This window comes from Procambarus clarkii, chromosome 49 (genome assembly GCF_040958095.1).
Source record: "Procambarus clarkii isolate CNS0578487 chromosome 49, FALCON_Pclarkii_2.0, whole genome shotgun sequence".
In the NCBI taxonomy this organism is placed as follows: domain Eukaryota; kingdom Metazoa; phylum Arthropoda; class Malacostraca; order Decapoda; family Cambaridae; genus Procambarus; species Procambarus clarkii.
In genome coordinates, this window is record NC_091198.1 from 20,412,414 (window position 1) to 20,436,912 (window position 24,499).

General features: G+C 49.5%; 1 protein-coding gene across 1 annotated transcript; it reads right to left on the reverse strand.

Moving 5' to 3' along the window:
• Positions 1-20,746: 20,746 nt before the first annotated feature.
• Positions 20,747-21,646, reverse strand: LOC138351417 (uncharacterized). The gene has a single exon (XM_069303237.1). It carries the CDS (start codon positions 21,644-21,646, stop codon positions 20,747-20,749), a length of 900 nt encoding a protein of 299 aa, XP_069159338.1.
• Between the last annotated feature and the right edge of the window lie 2,853 nt (positions 21,647-24,499).

Sequence of the window (24,499 nt, forward strand, 5' to 3'; positions counted from 1 at the left end):
ATTAATTTATTTTTTAGAAAATTCCTGTTTTGAATGAACAAGTTAAAATTTATGAATGAATCTTTGGGGTCGACCGCTGGATGGAATGGACTTGAGTCGAGGACGGGTTGAACAAATACAAATAATCACTTAAAGAACCCAACCTGGTTGATGGGGTTCTGGGAGTTCTTCTACTCCCCAAGTCCGGCCCGAGGCCAGGCTTGACTTGTGAGAGTTTGGTCCACCAGGCTGTTGCTTGGAGCGGCCCGCAGGCCCACATATACCTGCTTGATGGGGTTCTCAAGTCCCTACCTGATATCTACGGCTAGTGTCTCTCAGATATAATTTCCATAGGTCCCTTTAAGGCCTCGTTAAACGTTACTTCTGTAACCCCCTGACCGAAGGTGATTGAGTTGTAAAGTAGTTAGCGCAATCGGCTCACACCCGTATGGTCCCGGGTTTGATTCCCGAACATGAAGTTTGGGTTTGTTTAATTACTCGGTGTCTAGGAATTGTGTTTCAACATGTTTGTGTTCCTCTGTGTCTCATTTATCACTCATTCTCTCACATATGCTCACTTGATCTCCACCCTCTCTCTCTCTCATCCCTATCCCTCCCTCCCTATGCTCACCTGTCGTAAAGAAACATGTATATATGTCGAATTCCTTGAGGGAGATAATTGCTTTACGAGGTTCATGTTGTCCTGACCGCACATCCTGCCCCAGACCCGCCCTCGTGTAGCCTTGTCTTGACCCTTGCTACACCTCCTTCACGCCCCTTCCCTTCCCTTCCCGCCCCTTCCCTTCACGACCCTTCACACCCCTTCCCTTCACGACCCTTCACGCCCCTTCCCTTCACGCCCCTTCCCTTCCCGTCCCTTCACACCCCTTCCCTTCACGACCCTTCACGCCCCTTCCCTTCCCGCCCCTTCCCTTCCCGTCCCTTCACGCCCTTTCCCTTCCCTTCCCTTCCCTTCACACCCCGTCTCTCTCTGTCCCGGGGCTTGAAGACTGCACCTCCCCTGTCTGGTAGATACTATATACTCCCAGGTCATGGCTCCTCTGGTTCTGAAGCATGGAACTATGTCAAGGGTTTCATGGTAGTCTGCAAATATGCAGTCTACCCATCCTTCTCTGCTCTATCTTACTGTCAGTTTACTGAAGTGGTCCAGTAGGCTTCCTAGATGCTATTTATCTTTCATAAAGCCACTTTGTTGGTTGTGTAGGAGTACGAACCCCCAGCGCTGTCCACTCAGCCGCGAGGCCCCCCTATGTGTGTGTTTATGTACTCACCTAGTTGTGCTGGCAGGGGTTGAGCTCTGGCTCTTTGGTCCCGCCTCTCAACCGTCAATCAACTGGTGTACAGGTTCCTGAACCTACTGGGCTCTATCATATCTACACTTGAAACTGTGTATGGAGTCAGCCTCCACCACATCACTGCCTAATGCATTCCACCTGTTAACTACTCTGACACTGAAAAAGTTCTTTCTAACGACCCTGTGGCTCATTTGAGCAGTCAGTTTCCACCCGTGTCCCCTTGTTCGCGTACCACCAGTGTTAAAACACTTTATCTACCCTGTCAATTCCTCTGAGAATTTTGTAGGTAGTGATCATGTCTCCCCCTTACTCTTACGGCGTATGTGTGTGTGTGTGTGTATATTAACCTGTCCTGTACCCATCATTACACTCAGAGACTTATCTGATCGGACTCAATTTACAACTTAATTTGGAAGCCGCGTTGATTGGCGCTCACAAACAGACAAGCACTGAAGGCAGCCAGCGTGGCTTTAGCAATTTGATAACAATAAACTACAAACAAACTCACGACTCAGGGACGGCTACAGGCCTACACCAGCTGTAGCGGCCAGACACCAGCTGTAGCGGCCAGACACCAGCTGTAGCGGCCAGACACCAGCTGTAGCGGCCAGACACCAGCTGTAGCGGCCAGACACCAGCTGTAGCGGCCAGACACCAGCTGTAGCGGCCAGACACCAGCTGTAGCGGCCAGACACCAGCTGTAGCGGCCAGACACCAGCTGTAGCGGCCAGACACCAGCTGTAGCGGCCAGACACCAGCTGTAGCGGCCTACACCAGCTGTAGCGGCCAGACACCAGCTGTAGCGGCCTACACCAGCTGTAGCGGCCAGACACCAGCTGTAGCGGCCTACACCAGCTGTAGCGGCCAGACACCAGCTGTATCGGCCAGACACCAGCTGTAGCGGCCAGACACCAGCTGTAGCGGCCAGACACCAGCTGTAGCGGCCAGACACCAGCTGTAGCGGCCAGACACCAGCTGTAGTGTACCACACACCAGCTGTAGCGGCCAGACACCAGCTGTAGCGGCCAGACACCAGCTGTAGCGGCCAGACACCAGCTGTAGCGGCCAGACACCAGCTGTAGCGGCCAGACACCAGCTGTAGTGTACCACACACCAGCTGTAGCGGCCAGACACCAGCTGTAGCGGCCAGACACCAGCTGTAGCGGCCAGACACCAGCTGTAGTGTACCACACACCAGCTGTAGCGACTACACACCAGCTGTGGTGTACCACACACCAGCTGTAGTGTACCACACACCAGCTGTAGCGACTACACACCAGCTGTGGTGTACCACACACCAGCTGTAGCGACTACACACCAGCTGTAGTGTACCACACACCAGCTGTAGTGTACCACACACCAGCTGTAGTGTACCACACACCAGCTGTAGTGTACCACACACCAGCTGTAGTGTACCACACACCAGCTGTAGTGTACCACACACCAGCTGTAGTGTACCACACACACAGGAATCTGTACACCAGTTGATTGACAGTTGAGAGGCGGGACCAAAGAGCCAAAGCTCAACCCCCGCAAGCACAATTAGGTGAGTACACACCAGCTGTAGTGTACCACACACCAGCTGTAGTGTACCACACACCACCTGTAGTGTACCACACACCAGCTGTAGTGTACCACACACCAGCTGTAGTGTACCAGTCACACCAGCTGTAGTGTACCCAAGTGTAGGGACGATGGGTGGTCTAGAACGACTGAAAGAGCATTTACAGACGCTGGTGGAGCCGCAAGCGGTCTGTTGTGGGTGGCCGCATGCGGCGCTCACCAGCCGCGGCGTGGCTCCTGCACACCCCCCCTCCCCCTCTCCCCCCCCCCCTGGCCGCCTGCGGCATCTGCGGCCTCACAACACTCATGTGAAGCCTTAATTACACCTTATCCCCCATTTGTTTAGGAGGCTCGACGCCCCCCCCCCTTAACCAGAAGGGGGAAGAGGGGGCGTGTGGGGGTCATTAACCCCCTCCCCCTCTCCACCTACCACAATCACCCCCTCCCCCCTCCCATCCCACCTGTACTATTAATACTTTCTGGTGGTCGTGAGAATTGTTTCAAGCGCAGGTTAGACATGTATATGAGTGAGTTTGGGCTGGATAGGCACTGCCTGGTAATGGGTGAAAATAGGATTTTGTGCAATTTCCTTCAGTCTTTTAATAGGTTCTAATGATGGTTTCAAGGTGCTGCCGGCGGTTCCTTGGTCTTCATTAATCTTAGCCTTTATCTCTGGTCCAGGTGTTGATGGGGTGATCTTTTTATCTATGTCTACCCCTACCCCCCCCCCCCCCCTTTCCCTATCACCCTCTACTGGCTATAATCGCACTGTTACCATATCTAATTGTCTTAATTGTCGTGACTAGCAAGCCATGACTATCACTATTCGACCACTCCCCCTCCCCCCCTCCTACCTTTCTCCATTCCCCAAACATTCCCTTCCCTTCCCCACCCACCCTCTCCCCCTCTTTTGCCTGACGCAAACAAAGACATCAATTTCTGTCTTGCTTCAACTTCCGCGGACGACATCGGAATCTATAAGAGAGTACCATCCGGTTGGGACACTGAGAGTCTCTTCAGGCGACGCTAAATCATGTCTTCCGAGGAACCAGCAAATAGGAAACTCTTTCAAGGAAGATACATAAAAGGTCTCTTATAGGGGAGAGAAGGGAAGACATTGTATTAAGAATGGAATTGCAAAAATTGGGGTGTAATCGCTATATGGAAGTGAGGGAGGGGATTGGGCCTTGTATGATACAGATGCAACAATGATTTCTATCACACACGACAATCACTATCACATACAATCACCACTACTACATACAACCAGCACTACCACACACAACCACCACTATCGCACACAACCACCACTACCACACACAACCAGCACTACCACACACAACCACCACTACCACACACAACCACCACTACCACACACAACCACCACTACCACACACAACCACCACTACCACACACAACCACCACTACCACACACAACCACCACTACCGCACACAATCACCACTACCACACACAACCACCACTACCACACACAACCACCACTACCACACACAACCACCACTACCACACACAACCACCACTACCACACACAACCACCACTACCACACACAACCACCACTACCACACTACCACCACTACCACACACAACCAGCACTACCACACTACCACCACTACCACACACAACCACCACTACCACACTACCACCACTACCACACACTACCACCACTACCACACACTACCACCACTACCACACACAACCACCACTACCACACACTACCACCACTACCACACACTACCACCACTACCACACACAACCACCACTACCACACACAACAACCACTACCACACACAACCACCACTACCACACACAACAACCACTACCACACACAACCAGCACTACCACACACAACCACCACTACCACACACAACCACCACTACCACACACAACAACCACCACTACCACATACGACAATCACTACCACACACAACCACCACTACCGCACACAACCAGCACTACCACACACAACCACCACTACCACACACAACCACCACTACCACACACAACCACCACTACCACACACAACCAGCACTACCACACACAACCACCACTACCACACACAACAACCACCACTACCACACACAACCACCACTACCACACACAACCACCACTACCACACACAACCACCACTACCACACACAATCACCACTACCACACACAACCACCACTACCACACACAACCACCACTACCACACACAATCACCACTACCACACACAACCACCACTACCACACACAACCACCACTACCGCACACAATCACCACTACCACACACAACCACCACTACCGCACACAATCACCACTACCACACACAACCACCACTACCACATACGACAATCACTACCACACACAACCACCACTACCACACACAACCACCACTACCACACACAACCACCACTACCACACACAACCACCACTACCACACACAACCACCACTACCACACACAACCACCACTACCACACACAACCACCACTACCACACACAACCACCACTACCACACACAACCACCACTACCACACACAACCACCACTACCACACACAACCACCACTACCACACACAACCACCACTACCACACACAACCACCTCTACCACACACAACCACCACTACCACACACAACCACCACTACCACACACAACCACCACTACCACATACGACAATCACTACCACACACAACCACCACTACCACACACAACACCACTACCACACACAACCACCACTACCACACACAACCAGCACTACCACATACAACCACCACTACCACACACAACCACCACTACCACATACGACAATCACTACCACACACAACCACCACTACCACACACAACCACCACTACCACACACAACCACCACTACCACATACGACAATCACTACCACACACAAACACCACTACCACACACAACCACCACTACCACACACAACCACAATCCGCCCACCACCATATCCAACTTCGCAACCCATTCTCAATATTTACAAAACTGAGCATACATTCAAACTAGCATAAATACCTGTATTAAGACCAAGAGAACTAACAAGCGATAGTTATTCAACCAATTCACCTTTAACAATAAGAGGATCGACTGTGGGTAAACAAATATAGACCTTGCAAACATTCAATCCCAGGTTGATGGGGTTCTGGGAGTTCTTCTACTGCCCAAGCCCGACTTGTGAGAGTTTGGTCCACCAGGCTGTTGCTTGGAGCGGCCCGCAGGCCCACATACCCACCACAGTCCGGTTGGTCCGGCACTCCTTGGAGGAAACTATGTAGTTTCCTCTTGAAGATATCCACTATTGCCAATGGGAGACGGTCTTAAGCGACAAAACTCCCACACAGGGAATAGCTCAACTGACAGCTGAAGCTTACAAGGTCTGCTTGAAAGAAGGAGGACCATTCTAGAAAGAGAACGCAGACGACTGTACAGGAGAAGGGAAAAAAATAACGGAAATGCTTCGGCAGACACGACTATCACAAGAAAGGGAAAAAAACCTAAACAGGGAGATGGAAGAAATAGAACAAACGTTGAAGCGATCATACGAGGCTGAGGAAATGGAATTAAAACAGAATTCTCTTAATCTCTTTACACTAGAGATAAAGATAAAATAAAAATAAAAATTCACAGACCAGGAGGTATGGCAGGAAGTGCAAAATAGCCCCGTTTAAAGATAATAAGTGCAATAGGCACGTTGAGAGAGAATTCTATCAACATCAAGGGGCTAAAGACTCTTCAACTCTCTCTAAAACATCAGAGGCATAACTAGCTGACCTCTTGTGGTGTTCAGAATAGAAATTGACAAGGGAAGGGAACTATCAGGGGGGGAAATCGCCAAGCCATCACGACTATATACCACTGGGAAGGGGTCAAACAACTTCAAAATGATATCTGATCCAGCAGGGATGCTAAATAGACAAGCACCCCCCTCCGCCTCAAGAAGTGGCGCCACAGAAAACGAGAAAATGTAAACAAATAAACCCCCAGCGGTTAGACTAATGATATCCAGACGATCACCTGGTCATGCCTAATTGCCTATTAGTAACAAGTAGTTATGTAATTGACCTATAGAGCTAAAGTTCACCTGTACCTCATCCCCCACGCCTTTACTCGTTCATAAAAACACAGTTCATTACCATACAAATATGCTAATAGCACACTTTAAAATCGCGTTTCCAAAAGGTTAAAAAAAGCAAGAATTTGGCCACAATTCCCAGGGTATTGTCGCGAGGCGCGTCAAAAGCTCGTGTTCTGATTGGCAGAACCAAAACATTGTTAGTCGAGGCTGTATTTCCCTTAGGATTAGTTGTGTTGGTCCTGGTGGATTAGGATTGGTTTGTTTAGATTAGGCAGGACTTCATGCAATCCCTTGACGAACAGTCGAGTGTACGATATGACTACGATTCTTCGCACCCAACAGCAATTATCAAATGGATTGTAAACTGACTGGCAGATCTTGTACTCACCTATTTGTACTCACCTGTGCTTCAGAAACTATGCTAAGAATTAGTTTACAGAGTAAACTGAGATCAGTAAACTGAGGAAGCCTTCATAATGGTCCAAGATGGAGCGAAACGTTTGTCACTTCCCACATTTAAAGCTATGTTGCTTGTTTCTACTGTTCATCCAGGTTATTGTGGCTTGCTCACAATGAGGGGAAGACCCAGAGGGGGTAGCTAGAGAGAGGGTCAGAAAAGGGACTGAGAAGGTCAAACAAATGACGGAAAACCAGTTATACAATGTGACGTTACCACAGAACCACCCACAGGGGCGTCTAGAACCACCTAGAGGGCCCTAGAGAACCCCTAAGAGCCATAGAGAACCACCCAGGGCCCCCTAGAGAACCAGCTAGGACCCCTCTAGAGAACAATGCCAGTGGTGGCGACGCCTCCCCCCCCCCCCTTCCCACCTCAACACAGAGCGGGCTTCAAGGTTATCAGAGGCTGCAGGGGAGACTAGCCTAGTGGGACCCCTCCAAGACCCTCACCTTCATCAAAATGGGTCTCACGGAGCCCGTCTTGAGCGCTGGAGAGTGACTCTATCTCCAGGGACGGCCACAGACAGGATGCCCACAGACAGGCAGGATATAAACGCAGTGTTTGGGATGCTCCCGGACGCAGGTTCGAATCCTCGTCACGGCCCTTGTGGATTTGTTCAGGATATAAACGACAGAACACGAGGCGCAGCAAGAGCATGTCCCAAACATGAGGTTCAACAGGCTCTGTCGGAGCCTCATTTCTCATACTACGTGAGGTGAGGACTTCTCTCTCACTCTCTCTCTCCTCATTCTCTCTCACTCTCTCTCTCCTCATTCTCTCTCACTCCCACCAGGACGTCGACACCCACGGTGAGTTTAGTCACGCAGTTCCTATTTCTGGGCCACCTACCTGCCCAACCACAGAGATCCTCATCAATCGCGTCCTCCGCTTAACAGGTTCATTATATGAAGTGAACAGTTGCCAGTATGTACTCTACGTGTCCGGATAGCTCCCCCGCCCCCACCCCCCCCTGGTCGACGAGACCTGGTCGACCAGGGGGAGGGTTGTCAACTGTCCACACATTTGACACACAACTTGACAGAGCTGTCAACTAGGTTGAAGACGAAGCTGTGGCGTATAACTGTTCTGTTAAGACTGAATCCGGTTGACAGGGGGCCCCGAATCCGGTTGACAGGGGGCCCCGAATCCGGTTGACAGGACTGTTACAATCCAACTGGATTGTAACTCACATTCACCTGATCTGTAGCTGGATGTGAGGAGGATAAATGGATTGGTAGGGTGGGTTAGGAAAGAGGGGGGGGGGGGAGTGGAGAGGTGTCTGGACCCATTCCCCCCCTCACCCCCCATTCCCCCAGTGCTAACCTGTTTCTGGCAACACATACCTCAACACCCGCACCACCACCACACCACAACACCACCACACCACCACCACAACACCACCACAACACCACCACCACCACACCACAACACCACCACCACCACCACACCATACCACCACAACACCACCACCACCACACCACCACCACAACACCACCACACTACCAATACCACCACAACAACACCACAACAACACCACCACACCAACACCAACACCACAACACCACAACACCACCACACCACAACCACCACCACCACACCATACTACCACAACACCACCACCACAACACCACCACCACAACACCACCACCACAACCACACCACCACCACAACACCACCACCACCACACCACAACACCACCACACCACCACACTACCAATACCATCATAACACCACAACACCACCACCACAACACCACAACACAACCACAACACCACACCACCACCCCCAACACACCACACCACAACACCACCACACCACCACACTGCCAATACCACCACAACACCACCACCACAACACCACCACCACCACACCACACCACCACACCAACACCACAACCACCACACCACAACACCACAACAACCACACCACCACACCACAACACCCCCCAAAACATCTCAAGAACCACCTCTCAAGTCACCACCCACACCAACCATATCAACAAAGCAATCTGCAAGGATCCCATTTGACCCAAACAAAGCAACTCTTGCTTGTAACCCTCACAAACACACGTGGTTGTACCTACGACGTTTGAACCATTGTTAGAGAGTTTGTTTCTAACTTCATAGAGGGAGGAGGAGGGGGGGTTGTAAAATACAATCAATTTACTGACAAATACAGTAAAATACAATCAATTTACTGACAAATACAATAAAAATACAATCAATTTACTGATAAATACAGTAAAATTCAATCAATTCGTAACAATATTGATCTAAGATGAGCATCTTACATTGATCTGAGATGAGCATCTTACATTGATCTGAGATGAACATCTTACATTGATCTGAGACGAGTATCTTTGATTGATCTAAGATGAGCATCTTACACTGATCTGAGATGAGCATCTTACACTGATCTGAGATGAGCATCTTTGATCTGAGATGATACCAGATCTGATGCAGGTAATGAGCGGATAACTGATATCCTCTTCCTGTCCCTGCCCGTGATATCTCCTTCCTAATTGGTCTTCCTACGTCACTCGCAGTTTGTTATCTTGTGTCCTCGTTCCTGATTGGTGGTCGTTCTCGGCCAATCATAGAACACGTGACATAATGCACCTCCGGTATTGGTCCTCAGTAATATCATTCAACATTTTTGCGAAATTCGGTCCATTTTTGATTCGTGATTCGAGATTCGGTACATTTTTCATTCGTGATTCGAGATTCGGTCCATTTTTCATTCGTGATTCGGTCCATTTCAGCAAATTGGTTTCGAATTATCTGGTAATGCGCGTTTTCCTATAAAATATATTATATATATATATATATATATATATATATATATATATATATATATATATATACATATATAGATGCTCATCTCAGATCAAAGATGCTCATCTCAGATCAAAGATGCTCATCTCAGATCAAAGATGCTCATCTTGTCGGAAAATCCGACACCATTTAATATATCATACAGATAATAGCTGTGTTGTATAAACAAGTTACCCATAGAAAACGTAACTTGTAGTGGAATTACCGTCTATAGAAAACGGGATATCATCACCACATACTATTATAATTCACCACCTATTATGGTGGGAATTATTCTTAAATACATTAGTCTTTGGACTTTACCATCAGAAAAACATCTTATATAAATTAACTTAATTATCAATATTAAAGTAGAGTAAATGTGACCCTTCTATCACCTTTGGACATCTGGACAATGTAAGCCAGGCGTCAGAGTGAGGAAGGAGGGAGCCATTGTTGTGTCACCTCCGAGACGTGTGGAGCAAATTTAGCTCCTATCATATCTGGACAATGTCGGCCAGTAACGTCAATAGTATGGAGTGTTAAACAGCCATTGTTTATATTGAGACCAGAGGCTCACACGGGAGCAAATTCGGCTCCTGTTAAATTTACTTGGACGTAGTGTTATGGAAACCAAAGGTGTACCATTGTCAACACGCTGTCTACAAATTCAAGTTAAGTGTCTATCCGAAACCCGTTTATCATTCATTTATGGCCATTAATGTCAGGATATAGGGTGACCCGGTTAAATCACGTGGAAGCCTCAAACTAAAGGTAATTAAGCCAGGTCTTCAATGTTCCATGTACAGTTTTCTCTGATATAGCTTGTCATATATAGGTTTCTGGCTTCACAGCTAGCGCACTTTTGACAGGTCAAGACGAGGATGCAAGATTTTGTGCACCAGTTACTGGGTGATGGAAACTACCTCAAAGAGGATAATTTGGTGTCTACACCCTAGTTATACCTGGTGGACTAGCCTGCTGTACTATAAGATAAGGAACCTTTTCAATGTATGTAGTTTCTGTAGTTTGATTGGCTGCATATATATTAAATATAAACCCCCCCTAATGTGTAGAGGATCGATTTGTGAGATTAAGAGATTATTGCAGAAATACAGTCCACTCATTATTATACAAATTGCTATCGAAGTATATAAATTAACGTAAATATAAATTCATATAAATTAAATAAATATAAATCTCACAGGTCGGTTCCCACACATCTCAGATCAAAGATTCTCATCTCAGATCAATGTAAGATGCTCATCTCAGATCAAAGATGCTCATCTCAGATCAGTTCAAAGATGCTCATCTCAGATCAGTTCAAAGATGCTCATCTCAGATCAAAGATGCTCATCTCAGATCAAAGATGCTCATCTCAGATCAAAGATGCTCATATCAGATCAATGTAAGATGCTCATCTCAGATCAATGTAAGATGCTCATCTCAGATCAATGTAAGATGCTCATCTCAGATCAATGTAAGATGCTCATCTCAGATCAATGTAAGATGCTCATCTCAGATCAAAGATGCTCATCTCAGATCAATGCAAGATGCTCATCTCAGATCAGTGTACGATGCTCACCTCAGATCAATGCAAGATGCTCACCTCAGATCAATGCAAGATGCTCACCTCAGATCAATGCAAGATGCTCATCTCAGATCAAAGATGCTCATCTCAGATCAAAGATGCTCACCTCAGATCAATGCAAGATGCTCACCTCAGATCAATGCAAGATGCTCACCTCAGATCAATGCAAGATGCTCACCTCAGATCAATGCAAGATGCTCATCTCAGATCAAAGATGCTCATCTCAGATCAAAGATGCTCATCTCAGATCAATGCAAGATGCTCACCTCAGATCAATGCAAGATGCTCATCTCAGATCAAAGATGCTCATCTCAGATCAAAGATGTCCATCTCAGATCAAAGATGCTCATCTCAGATCAAAGATGCTCATCTCAGATCAAAGATGCTCATCTCCGATCAAAGATGCTCATCTCAGATCAAAGATGCTCATCTCAGATCAATGCAAGATGCTCATCTCAGATCAATGCAAGATGCTCACCTCAGATCAATGCAAGATGCTCATCTCAGATCAATGCAAGATGCTGCCTTCAGTTCCTGCTCTCCTGTGAGCAAGAGCTAATCTTAGCATTTGTTAAGATGAATCTGGCCCCAGATTTCTATTTTCTAATTTCGTTGTACGTCGGTATATGTACTAGGATCCTCATAGTACGGCCTGGTCGACGACCGGGCCGCGGGGACACCAAGCCCCGGAAGCACCTCAAGGTAACCTCACCGTTACTCTAAGTACTAACAAAACAGGAAGATGGGTTGTATATAGTGTGTGTCAAGAGCAAGATGTGTGATACTAAGGAACCTGGGGCCAGATTCACGAAGCAGTTACGCAAGCACTTACGAACCTGGGGCCAGATTCATGAAAGCACTTACGCAAGCACCTACGGACCTGGGATCAGATTCACGAAACAGTTACGCAAGCACTTACGAACCTGGGGCCAGATTCACGAAGCAGTTACGCAAGCACTTACGAACGTGTACATCTTTCCTCAATCTTTAGCGGCTTTGTTTACAATTATTAAACAGTTAATGAGCTCCGAAGCACCAGGAGGCTGTTTATAACAATAACAACAGTTGATTGGCAAGTTTTCATGCTGGTAAACTGTTTAATAAATGTAACCAAAGCCGTCAAAGATTGAGGAAAGATGTACACGTTCGTAAGTACCTGCGTAACTGCTTCGTGAATCTGGCCCCAGGTTCGTAAGTGCTTGCGTAAGTGCTTTCATGAATCTGGCCCCTTGTCTCCAACTTTGGACAGAGACAGACAGACAGACATTCTCTATTACAGGTATACACATTACTGGATCTCCTAGAGTGAACCATTAAGATGATCTATGCAAACTGCAGACCACAACAACTTGGTTTACCATAACCGCCAAGTTTAAACGTCTCCTCTGACACGGTAAACTTTCCCCTGTTTACCATATTCACCTTGTAAATTTGAGGTAAAAATCAGAGCGGCGCCAGACGCCGAGTTTACAACGTGAGTTTACTGAGTTTTATGACGGCGATCAGAATGTATTGATCTGAGGCTACCTTGAGGCTACCTTGAGGTGCTTCCGGGGCTTAGTGTCCCCGCGGCCCGGTCGTCGACCAGGCCTCCTGGTTGCTGGACTGATCAACCAGGCTGTTAGACGCGGCTGCTCGCAGCCTGACGTATGAGTCACAGCCTGGTTGATCAGGTATCCTTTGGAGGTGCTTATCCAGTTCTCTCTTGAACACTGTGAGGGGTTTGCTAGTTATGCCCCTTATGTGTAGTGGAAGCGTGTTGAACAGTCTCGGGCCTCTGATGTTGATAGAGTTCTCTCTCAGAGTACCTGTTGCACCTCTGCTTTTCAACGGGGGTATTCTGCACATCCTGCCATGTCTTATGGTCTCATGTGGTGTTATTTCTGTGTGCAGGTTTGGGACCAGCCCCTCAATTATTTTCCACGTGTAAATTATTATGTATCTCTCCCGCCTGCGCTCAAGGGAGTACAGATTTAGGCTCTTTAGTCGACTGATTTAGTCAATCTCAGTCAATCCACTGATGGGGGAGACAATCCACTGGGTTTCCCGTCTTGATCTGATAGGAAAGCAACTAAGTTTCCTATATTCATATGATTGTAAGCTAGCCTTGATCTGATCGGTGAGCAATTAAGTGCCCTACAGTCATCTGATTGTAAGCTAGCCTAGATCTGATAGGTGAGCAACTAAGTGCCCTACAGTCATCTGATTGTAAGCTAGCCTTGATCTGATAGGTGACCAACTAAGTGTGCTACAGTCATCTGATGGTAATCCAGCTTTAATCTGATGGGTGAACAAACTCACTGGGTCTCCTACCTTGCTCTGATAAGTGAGCCAGCCCACTTTCTGTTTTTGTCCCTTGTCATTCCCCTCCCCACAAAAACACTCCCGATAAATTTTCTTGCTTGTGTTTTGAAGCGAGGCGCGTCCTCTATTGTATGCAAATGAGACTAGCGAAGCAATATATATCGTCCTAATCCCCTATCTGAATTTTATCCTTTTCCAAGCAGATTACTCCGGACGTGACGGCCGTATCTATCGGACACTTCAACCATAAAATAATATCAGAAACGTTCAGATAATTCTAAGTGTTTAAAGAACCGGTTTAACGTGAAAATTTTCGCTAGGAATCGGGAAAACTTAAGGTGGGATCTGACCCCCAAGTCGAGGAGTGATATAGAGAGATCGGCCACTCCTTTTCTGTCGGGGGTAAAGCAGGGCGTTGATATCCTGGTGGGTCTGGCAGTCAGATGTAGGTCTGGAGCTTGCAGGCAGGTGTGGGTGTGGGGCTGGCAGGCAGGTGTGGGCTTGGAGCTTGCAGGCAGGTGTGGGCGTGGGGCTTGCAGGCAGATGTAGGCTTGGAGCTTGCAGGCAGATGTAGGCTTGGAGCTTGCAGGCAGATGTAGGCTTGGAGCTTGCAGGCAGATGTAGGCTTGGAGCTTGCAGGCAGATGTAGGCTTGGAGCTTGCAGGCAGATGTAGGCTTGGAGCTTGCAGGCAGATGTAGGCTTGGAGCTGGCAGGCAGATGTAGGCTTGGAGCTGGCAGGCAGGTGTAGGCTTGGAGCTTGCAGGCAGGTGTGGGCATGAGGCAGGCTGGCACAAGTTGAAAAGCGAGCCATCAACATATGGGAATCAGAAATCAATCTTGCAACAGCAGAAAGGGTTGGTTGCAAAGTCTATTGATGATCCTTGTCTAATACATGGTTGATGGGGTTCTGGGAGTTCTTCTACTCCCGTTCCTGATGGGCAGGAAGGCTCATCAGAGCATCCCACCACTAGACTAGCAAGATGGAAGTGAATGACCTCAAGATAAACTGTGTAGTTGCACGGGATATTGCAAGAGTTTGTGAGCATTAAGTCACGAATGAATGTTGAGTAAGGTTGCAGGACCTTGCTTCCCAAGCGCCATTCAACAGCTAATGGTGGACTATCTTCAAGAACGGATTCTTAAGACGAGTCTTGAATGGAGCAGAATTTTAACTGCCACTCAAGTGGTACCCGTCTGCCACCACAGCCACCAGAGAGAGCCACCACAGCCACCAGAGAGGGCCACCACAGCCACCAGAGAGGGCCACCACAGCCACCAGAGAGAGCCACCACAGCCACCAGAGAGAGCCACCACAGCCACCAGAGAGAGCCACCACAGCCACCAGAGAGAGCCACCACAGCCACCAGAGAGAGCCACCACAGCCACCAGAGAGAGCCACCACAGCCACCAGAGAGAGCCACCACAGCCACCAGAGAGAGCCACCACAGCCACCAGACAGGGCCACCACAGCCACCAGAGAGGGCCACCACAGCCACCAGAGAGAGCCACCACAGCCACCAGAGAGAGAGCCACCACAGCCACCAGAGAGAGCCACCACAGCCACCAGAGAGAGCCACCACAGCCACCAGAGAGAGCCACCACAGCCACCAGAGAGAACCACCACAGCCACCAGAGAGGGCCACCACAGCCACCAGAGAGCCACCACAGCCACCAGAGAGAGCCACCACAGCCACCAGAGAGGGCCACCACAGCCACCAGAGAGAGCCACCACAGCCACCAGAGAGAGCCACCACAGCCACCAGAGAGAGCCACCACAGCCACCAGAGAGGGCCACCACAGCCACCAGAGAAGGCCACCACAGCCACCAGAGAGGGCCACCACAGCCACCAGAGAGGGCCACCACAGCCACCAGAGAGAGCCACCACAGTCACCAGAGAGGGCCACCACAGCCACCAGAGAGGGCCACCACAGCCACCAGAGAGGGCCACCACAGCCACCAGAGAGGGCCACCACAGCCACCAGAGAGGGCCACCACAGCCACCAGAGAGAGCCACCACAGCCACCAGAGAGGGCCACCACAGCCACCAGAGAGAGCCACCACAACCACCAGAGAGAGCCACCACAGCCACCAGAGAGGGCCACCACAGCCACCAGAGAGGGCCACCACAGCCACCAGAGAGGGCCACCACAGCCACCAGAGAGGGCCACCACAGCCACCAGAGAGGACCACCACAGCCACCAGAGAGGGCCACCACAGCCACCAGAGAGGGCCACCACAGCCACCAGAGAGAGCCACCACAGCCACAAGAGAGGGCCACCACAGCCACCAGAGAGGGCCACCACAGCCACCAGAGAGGGCCACCACAGCCTGTCCCCTCAGACATGCTATTTACCCCTCTTGTTCCGACTGTAATTAATTAAATTCTCTAATTAAAAACTCAGAATCTTCAAAAACCTTAAACTCCCCACACGAATGCAGGCCCCCCCCCTCTCTCTCTCTCTCTCTCTCTCTCTCTCTCTCTCTCTCTCTCTCTCTCTCTCTCTCTCTCTCATGGGATCCTTTTTATCATTCCCAGGACCAACGACGATTAAACCAGAGTAATTACACCTCACTGGATAAGAGCAACCAGCTCAATGCTGGATCCAGGACGAACTAGATTCCATTAACAGTTGACTCGAGTATGGCCACTTGTGGGTACCTCTTGTGTTGTTAGGGTACAGGCGGCGGTACAGGAGGGTACAGGGCGTTGTTGGGTACAGGCGTTGGTACAGGTGGGTACAGATGAGCTACAGAGCCATTCCTCGATCTTGGGTGAGGTTTAGTGGGGTGTAGGGTGGTTGTAGGGTGGTTGTAGGGTGGTTGTGGGGGTGTAGGGTGGTGGTGGGGGTGTGTAGGGTGGTGGTGGGGGATGATGGGGGGTGTGGGGAGGATGAAGGGGGTGGGGGTACCCACAAGATATCCACACGCCCCTCCCCCCCCCCCCCCATTCAACCTATTCAACCCAACCCCTTGCTCGTCGACTATTCAGATGCCACCCCCCCCTCTCCCCCCAGCCCTAATTTAGAGAGTCGTGTTAGTTAGCAACTGACAATTGCTCTCTTCACGCCCCCTCCCCCCCCCCCCCAGCGAGGGGCTTCACGCCCCCCTCTCCCCCTTCTATCTCCACCCTCACATCCCCTCATTATCTCACTCATCAATTCTCTGCTTCTCCATCAACCAGGAAAAAAAGGGGGAGCTCTTTTGTGGTTGCAAACAGACTCGAATATTTTAATTGCCAGTTGACATTTCCTGCCTAAATTTTGCACGGCCGAGTGGACCACGGTCTGGGTTCGTAGTCCCGAGGGCCCGGGTACGATCCCTGGTGGAGGTGGAGACATATGGCCAAGAGTTTCTTTCACCCCTGATGCGCTTGCTCATCTAGTAGTAAAATAGGTACCTGGGAGTTAGACAGCTGCCACGGGCTGCTTCCTGGGTGTGTGTGTGTGTACTCACCTATTTGTGCTTGCGGGGGTTGAGCTTTGGCTCTTTGGTCCCACCTCTCAACTGTCAACCAACTGGTGTACAGCTTCCTGAATTGTGTGTGTGTGTGTGTGTGTGTGTGTGTGTGTGTGTACAGAAACTGCTCAAAAGCAGTTGGTATTTAAGAGTCGCTACCTGGAACAAAAAGTCCCCAAGTAGCACGGGCTATGGTGATCCCGTAGAGGAGAAGTTTTCGATTGCTTGACGAGCAGACTTTGAATGTTGTTAAGAATTTATAGACATTAGGACATATTATCATTAAAATATTATTATTTGAAATTTGTTGATGTATTCAACAACACAATATATCAACAATACATCAACAATACATCAACAATACATCAACAAGCCTGTTGATGTATTCAACAACGTTGAGTAGATGATATATCTCCATTAACCTTTACTCTTCTGCACCTCAATCCCTCCCCCCCCAACACCCCCCCCCACCCATCCATCACCCCTTATCATCTCCCTCCCTCCCTCCCTCCCCCCACCCATCGCGTCCAACAGCCTGGTTGATCAGTCCAGCAACCAGGAGGCCTGGTCGACGACCGGGCCGCGGGGACGCTAAGCCCCGGAAGCACCTCAAGGTAACCTCAAGGTAAGGTAACCCCCCACTCCACCCCCCCCCCCCCCCCACAAACCCCCTCCCACCCACCAGACCACAAAGACATGGCCCTAGATGATCGAAGAACATGATGAACGAATTAAGAACACGACCAATGAAAGAACAAAGTGAACACTGACGGATGAACACGCCCACAGACCACCACACAAGAATATACTCACACAAAGGAATATGAACAACATGTTCACCAAACCTCCTCATCGTGTTCTTCATCACACAGACCCATGTTCTTCAGGAGGCAGAACACGGGCAGAGCGAGGCAGGTAGAGTGCACCAGAACACGTTGAGCGACACGGGGGTATTAAACCCAGGTGACACACCACCTAACTTCGTATCATTTGCATACCTGTTCTTCAAGTCTTACCCCCCCCCCTCGCCCCATACCCCCCCTCGCCCCATACCCCCCCCCCTCGCCCCATACCCCCCCTCGCCCCATACCCCCCCCCCTCGCCCCATACCCCCCCTCGCCCCATACCCCCCCCCTCGCCCCATACCCCCCCTCCCTCCCTTATCTCGTGAGTCTCCCTGTAAGGGCTACAGGTAGAGTGAAGACTGAGAGGTTTACCAGTGGAGAATCGAACCTGTGAGAGAGAGAAAGTTGCAAGGAATTGTAACTTTCAGTATTCTGCATTGGAAAACTTTGGGGTGTATTAAGAGGATATCTTCAAGACCACGAGAGGTAATAAAGTCATTGCAAAGCTCCAGGTACCTCATGCCAACGGGTCTGAATGGTCTGATTAACTGGATATTCGGTGATGTAGTGTGGGAGATCATGCCGCAGTTCCTGCTCACAGAGTTTGCACCTGGAGTGCTCAGGATTGGGAGATCAGTCACCTGTAGCCATCTGTCACAGGTAACGGTATAGCCACCTGTCACAGGTAACGGTAGCCACCTGCCACAGGTAACGGTAGCCACCTGTCACAGGTAACGGTAGCCACAGGTAACGGTAGCCACCTGTCACAGGTAACGGTAACCACCTGCCACAGGTAACGGTAGCCACCTGCCACAGGTAACGGTAGCCACCTGCCACAGGTAACGGTAGCCACTTGCCACAGGTAACGGTAGCCACCTGCCACAGGTAACGGTAGCCACCTGCCACAGGTAACGGTAGCCACTTGCCACAGGTAACGGTAGCCACCTGCCACAGGTAACGGTAGCCACTTGCCACAGGTAACAGTAGCCACCTGCCACAGGTAACAGTAGCCCCCTGCCACAGGTAACGGTATAGCTCCCTGCCACAGGTAACGGTATACCCCCCTGCCACAGGCAATAAATGACCAACTCACTATGGCAAATAACCCGATTGCCATCAATTCTGGCCAAGCCTAATAGGTCATTCAACACCCTTACCCCTACACACAAACCTATACCCTTCCTCTCTACCTACTAAACACGTAACTCCTAAAAAACCTGTTTAACATATAATAGGAAAACGATCCAGAAATGGGTGAAGGGAGTGTCTCTCTCTCTGACTCTCTCTTAACACACATTCTCTCAGATTGTATCATGCCCTCTCTCTCTGACTCTCTCTTAACACACATTCTCTCAGATTGTATCATGCTCTCTCTCTCTGACTCTCTCTTAACACACATTCTCTCAGATTGTATCATGCTCTCTCTCTCTGACTCTCTCTTAACACACATTCTCTCAGATTGTATCATGCTCTCTCTCTCTGACTCTCTCTTAACACACATTCTCTCAGATTGTATCATGCTCTCTCTCTCTCTGACTCTCTCTTAACACACATTCTCTCAGATTGTATCATGCTCTCTCTCTCTGACTCTCTCTTAACACACATTCTCTCAGATTGTATCATGCTCTCTCTCTCTCTGACTCTCTCTTAACACACATTCTCTCAGATTGTATCATGCTCTCTCTCTCTGACTCTCTCTTAACACACATTCTCTCAGATTGTATCATGCTCTCTCTCTCTCTCTGACTCTCTCTTAACACACATTCTCTCAGATTGTATCATGCCCTCAGAGCTGACGGGTGGGCAGCCTCTCTGCTGTGCCCAGCCTGGGTATATATATATTTTAGGCATTATGCCCGGATCTGGGAGACGTTGGGCATGAAGGTATATGCGACAGGGACGGTGGTAACGGGTATTAGTCAGCACAATGTCTGTAAACTGGTTCCTAGCGCCATTCCATCAGAAGCATTGTTAGTCTGTCTGTTATCCCCCCCGGTCAGAAGTATAAAAGGTGATCAAATAGGGTGAAAAAGGTGTTCAAAATGAACAACAAAAAGGTGTTCAAAAAGAGCCAAAAGGTGTTCAAAAAGGACTATATAACTTCAGAACACCGTCAACATTCAGGGGCCTGAAACTTTCAAAACTTCTGCCATTATACGTAAGAAATATTTCTGCACAAAACGGCTGAAATCATCAAGATAAAAGTTGCAACGAATCTTGCAGAAAGTGCCACACACCATCTTGGCAATGAGGAGCATATCTTAGAGCAACCCGCAGCGTGCAAACAACAATAGTTGGATTGATTGCTCTTGCAGAATGAATGGCTAGACAACTTAACAGTGTCTCAAACCCTGGATGGCAATTCGTCTCAGAGTGCTGAGTCGTTCGATCTCCGCGCGGGAAGAAATTTGTGATTTCTTAGAAGCAGAAGTGAAGACATTCGCTAATGAGAAGATTTGATCTGCTTCACCAGTTGTTGTGCTGACAGTGGTCTGACAGGGGCTGTGCTGACAGGCGTCTGACAGGGGCTGTGCTGACAGGCGTCTGACGGGGGCTGTGCTGACAGGCGTCTGACGGGGGCTGTGCTGACAGGCGTCTGACAGGGGCTGGGCTGACAGGCGTCTGACGGGGGCTGTGCTGACAGGCGTCTGACGGGGGCTGTGCTGACAGGCGTCTGACGGGGGCTGTGCTGACAGGCGTCTGACGGGGGCTGTGCTGACAGGCGTCTGACAGGAGCTGGGCTGACAGGCGTCTGACAGGGGCTGGGCTGACAGTCGTCTGACAGGGGCTGTGCTGACAGGCGTCTGACGGGGGCTGTGCTGACAGGCGTCTGACAGGGGCTGTGCTGACAGGCGTCTGACGGGAGCTGTGCTGACAGGCGTCTGACGGGGGCTGTGCTGACAGGCGTCTGACGGGGGCTGTGCTGACAGGCGTCTGACAGGGGCTGGGCTGACAGGCGTCTGACAGGGGCTGGGCTGACAGTCGTCTGACAGGGGCTGTGCTGACAGGCGTCTGACAGGGGCTGGGCTGACAGGCGTCTGACGGGGGCTGTGCTGACAGGCGTCTGACAGGGGCTGGGCTGACAGGCGTCTGACAGGGGCTGGGCTGACAGTCGTCTGACAGGGGCTGTGCTGACAGGCGTCTGACAGGGGCTGTGCTGACAGGCGTCTGACAGGGGCTGTGCTGACAGGCGTCTGACAGGGCCTGTGCTGACAGCTGTCTGACAGGGCCATGTGCTGACTAATTTTGAGCTCCAAATTGTCCCATAACGGCCGTAGTGAAAGGTGGCCGCTATTGTTGAGGTGGTCGTAATTATCGGTGTTAAGGTGAGGTTAGGTCACCTAGATGTGCTTGAGGGGCGGGAGGGTTGAGATTCGGCTCTTTGGTCTCGCCTCTGACCTATGTGTGTGTGTGTACTCACCTAATTGTACTCACCTAATTGTGCTTGCGGGGGTTGAGCTCTGGCTCTTTGGTCCCGCCTCTCAACCGTCAATCAACTGGTGTACAGATTCCTGAGCCTATTGGGCTCTATCATATCTACATTTGAAACTGTGAATGGAGTCAGCCTCCACCACATCACTTCCTAATGCATTCCATTTGCTAACTACTCTGACACTGAAAAAGTTCTTTCTAACGTCTCTGTGGCTCATTTGGGTACTCAGCTTCCACCTGTGTCCCCTTGTTCGCGTCCCACCAGTGTTGAAAAGTTCGTCCTTGTTTACCCGGTCGATTCCCCTGAGGATTTTGTAGGTTGTGATCATGTCTCCCCTTACTCTTCTGTCTTCCAGTGTCGTGAGGTGCATTTCCCGCAGCCTTTCCTCATAACTCATGCCTCTTAGTTCTGGGACTAGTCTAGTAGCATACCTTTGGACTTTTTCCAGCTTCGTCTTGTGCTTGACAAGGTACGGGCTCCATGCTGGGGCCGCATACTCCAGGATTGGTCTTACATATGTGTGTGTGTGTGTGTGTGTGTGTGTGTGTGTGTGTGTGTGTGTGTGTGTGTGTGTGTGTGTGTGTGTGTGTGTGTATTTTGTGTGTATAGTCCGGACTATTTGTATGTAAATACTGTACAGTGAACTAAATGGCCTGTCCCACCCAGTCCTTGTTACTGTATCTCTCTCTCTCTCTCTCTCTCTCTCTCTCTCTCTCTCTCTCTCTCTCTCTCTCTCTCTCTCTCCCAATCACATAACTCTCTTTTATTATTTTTTTGGGGGGAAGGGATAGGCATGTGTGTGATTACCAGTTGTGCCTGCAGGATCGAGCTGCTAGCTCTTGGACCCCGCCTTTCTACCCGTCGGTTGTCTAATGTTCTAACTCCCTACCTGTTTTCTCTGTAATATATAAATCACACAGAGATAAACATGCTGACAACACATACACGGGATCCAAGAGTCAGTGCTCGATCCTGCAGGCACAAATAGGTGACTACAACTAGGTCAGTACACACACACACACACACACACACACACACACACACACACACACACACACACACTGATAAAGAAACTTGTGTGCAATTAAGCACCTAACCCCTGAAGGTGATTAAGGTGCTTTTACAAGCTCAGGTTATATAGTTACATCACATACATACATTGTATAATTGATACATTACATGGTCAATCTTGGGTACAAGTCCAATATATCATCAACTATATGAGTACTGGAACACTTGATGATATATTGGACTTGTACCCAAGATTGACTATGTAATGTATTAATTATACAATGTATGTATGTGATGTAACTATATAACCTGAGCTTGTACAAGCACCTTCATCACCTTCAGTGATTAAGTGCTTAATTGCACACTAGTTTCTTTATCAGTGTGTGTGTGTGTGTGTGTGTGTGTGTGTGTGTGTGTGTGTGTGTGTGTGTGTGTGTGTGTGTGTGTGTGTGTGTGTGTGTGTGTGTGCGTGCGTGCGCTGCTAATATCTCACCATAAGGCAACACTGCTGGGGTTGCCGGCGTTCACCACACCCATCAACCCGTCTCACACCTATAACAATCCACAACAATACAGCAGCTATATGTCTCCTACCAGCATATTTATTATTAATTATTTATCCCTTGTTTATGTAACCTAAATCAAAATCATAAACGTTAATTAAAGACAATAGGGTGGCACAGAGATCCATCACACAATGTATACAAACTCTCCCGTATCGCTCGCGCGCCTTGTTGACGTTCGTATAATAGAATCCGAGGGAATGCGCTCCTATCCGACCGAATCCGTGAACGCTGTGGCGTCACCTGCCCCACCTCCCTTTCTGTAAAATGTGCTTTATAAGCCTGCTGCTGCTGCTGCTGCTGCTGCTACTGCTGCTGCTGTTGCTGCTACTGCTGCTGTTGCTGCTGCTGCTGCTGCTGCTGCTGCTGCTCTCTCTCTCTCTCTCTCTCTCTCTCTCTCTCTCTCTCTCTCTCTCCCTCTCTCTCTCTCTCTCCATCCCTCCTAATTTTAACTTTTCCTAGATTTTCAAAGCACTGATTGGCACTGGAACCAAGCGAATTTGCGTTTGCCTTTCCATTGGACAATTTCAGCATCGTGCAGATGAGGAGGTTGACCTGCTGCATGGGTAACAGCTTCTCCCCCCCCTGTATCAACCTACCCTGGCTTTGCGCCCTGGAGAGGCCACTCCAGACCGACAACCAGAGCCCAACTCCATAGTCTCCTGAGACTGATGGATGCTTATCGATTGCATTTACGGCTATGGAAATGAGTACATAATGAGCAGTGTAAGGGTCAAGTATATCCTGTATAGTAGTTATACCCCATCAACCAGGTATATGTGGGCCTGCGGGCCGCTCCAAGCAACAGCCTGGTGGACCAAACTCTCACAAGTCAAGCCTGGCCTCGGGCCGGGCTTGGGCAGTAGAAGAACTCCCAGAACCCCATCAACCAGGTACCCATTTTACTGCTAGGTGAACAGGGGGCATCAGGGTGAAAGAGCGTGTGTATAGCAGGGGTGGTATAGCCAAGGTAGCGTGTGTATAGCAGGGGTGGTATAGCCAAGGTAGCGTGTGTATAGCAGGGGTGGTATAGCCAAGGTAGCGTGTGTATAGCAGGGGTGGTATAGCCAAGGTAGCGT

Excerpts from the sequence above, each read along its gene's own strand:
- LOC138351417 (XM_069303237.1), bottom strand. The coding sequence starts at position 21,646 with ATGGCCCTGTCAGACAGCTGTCAGCACAGGCCCTGTCAGACGCCTGTC.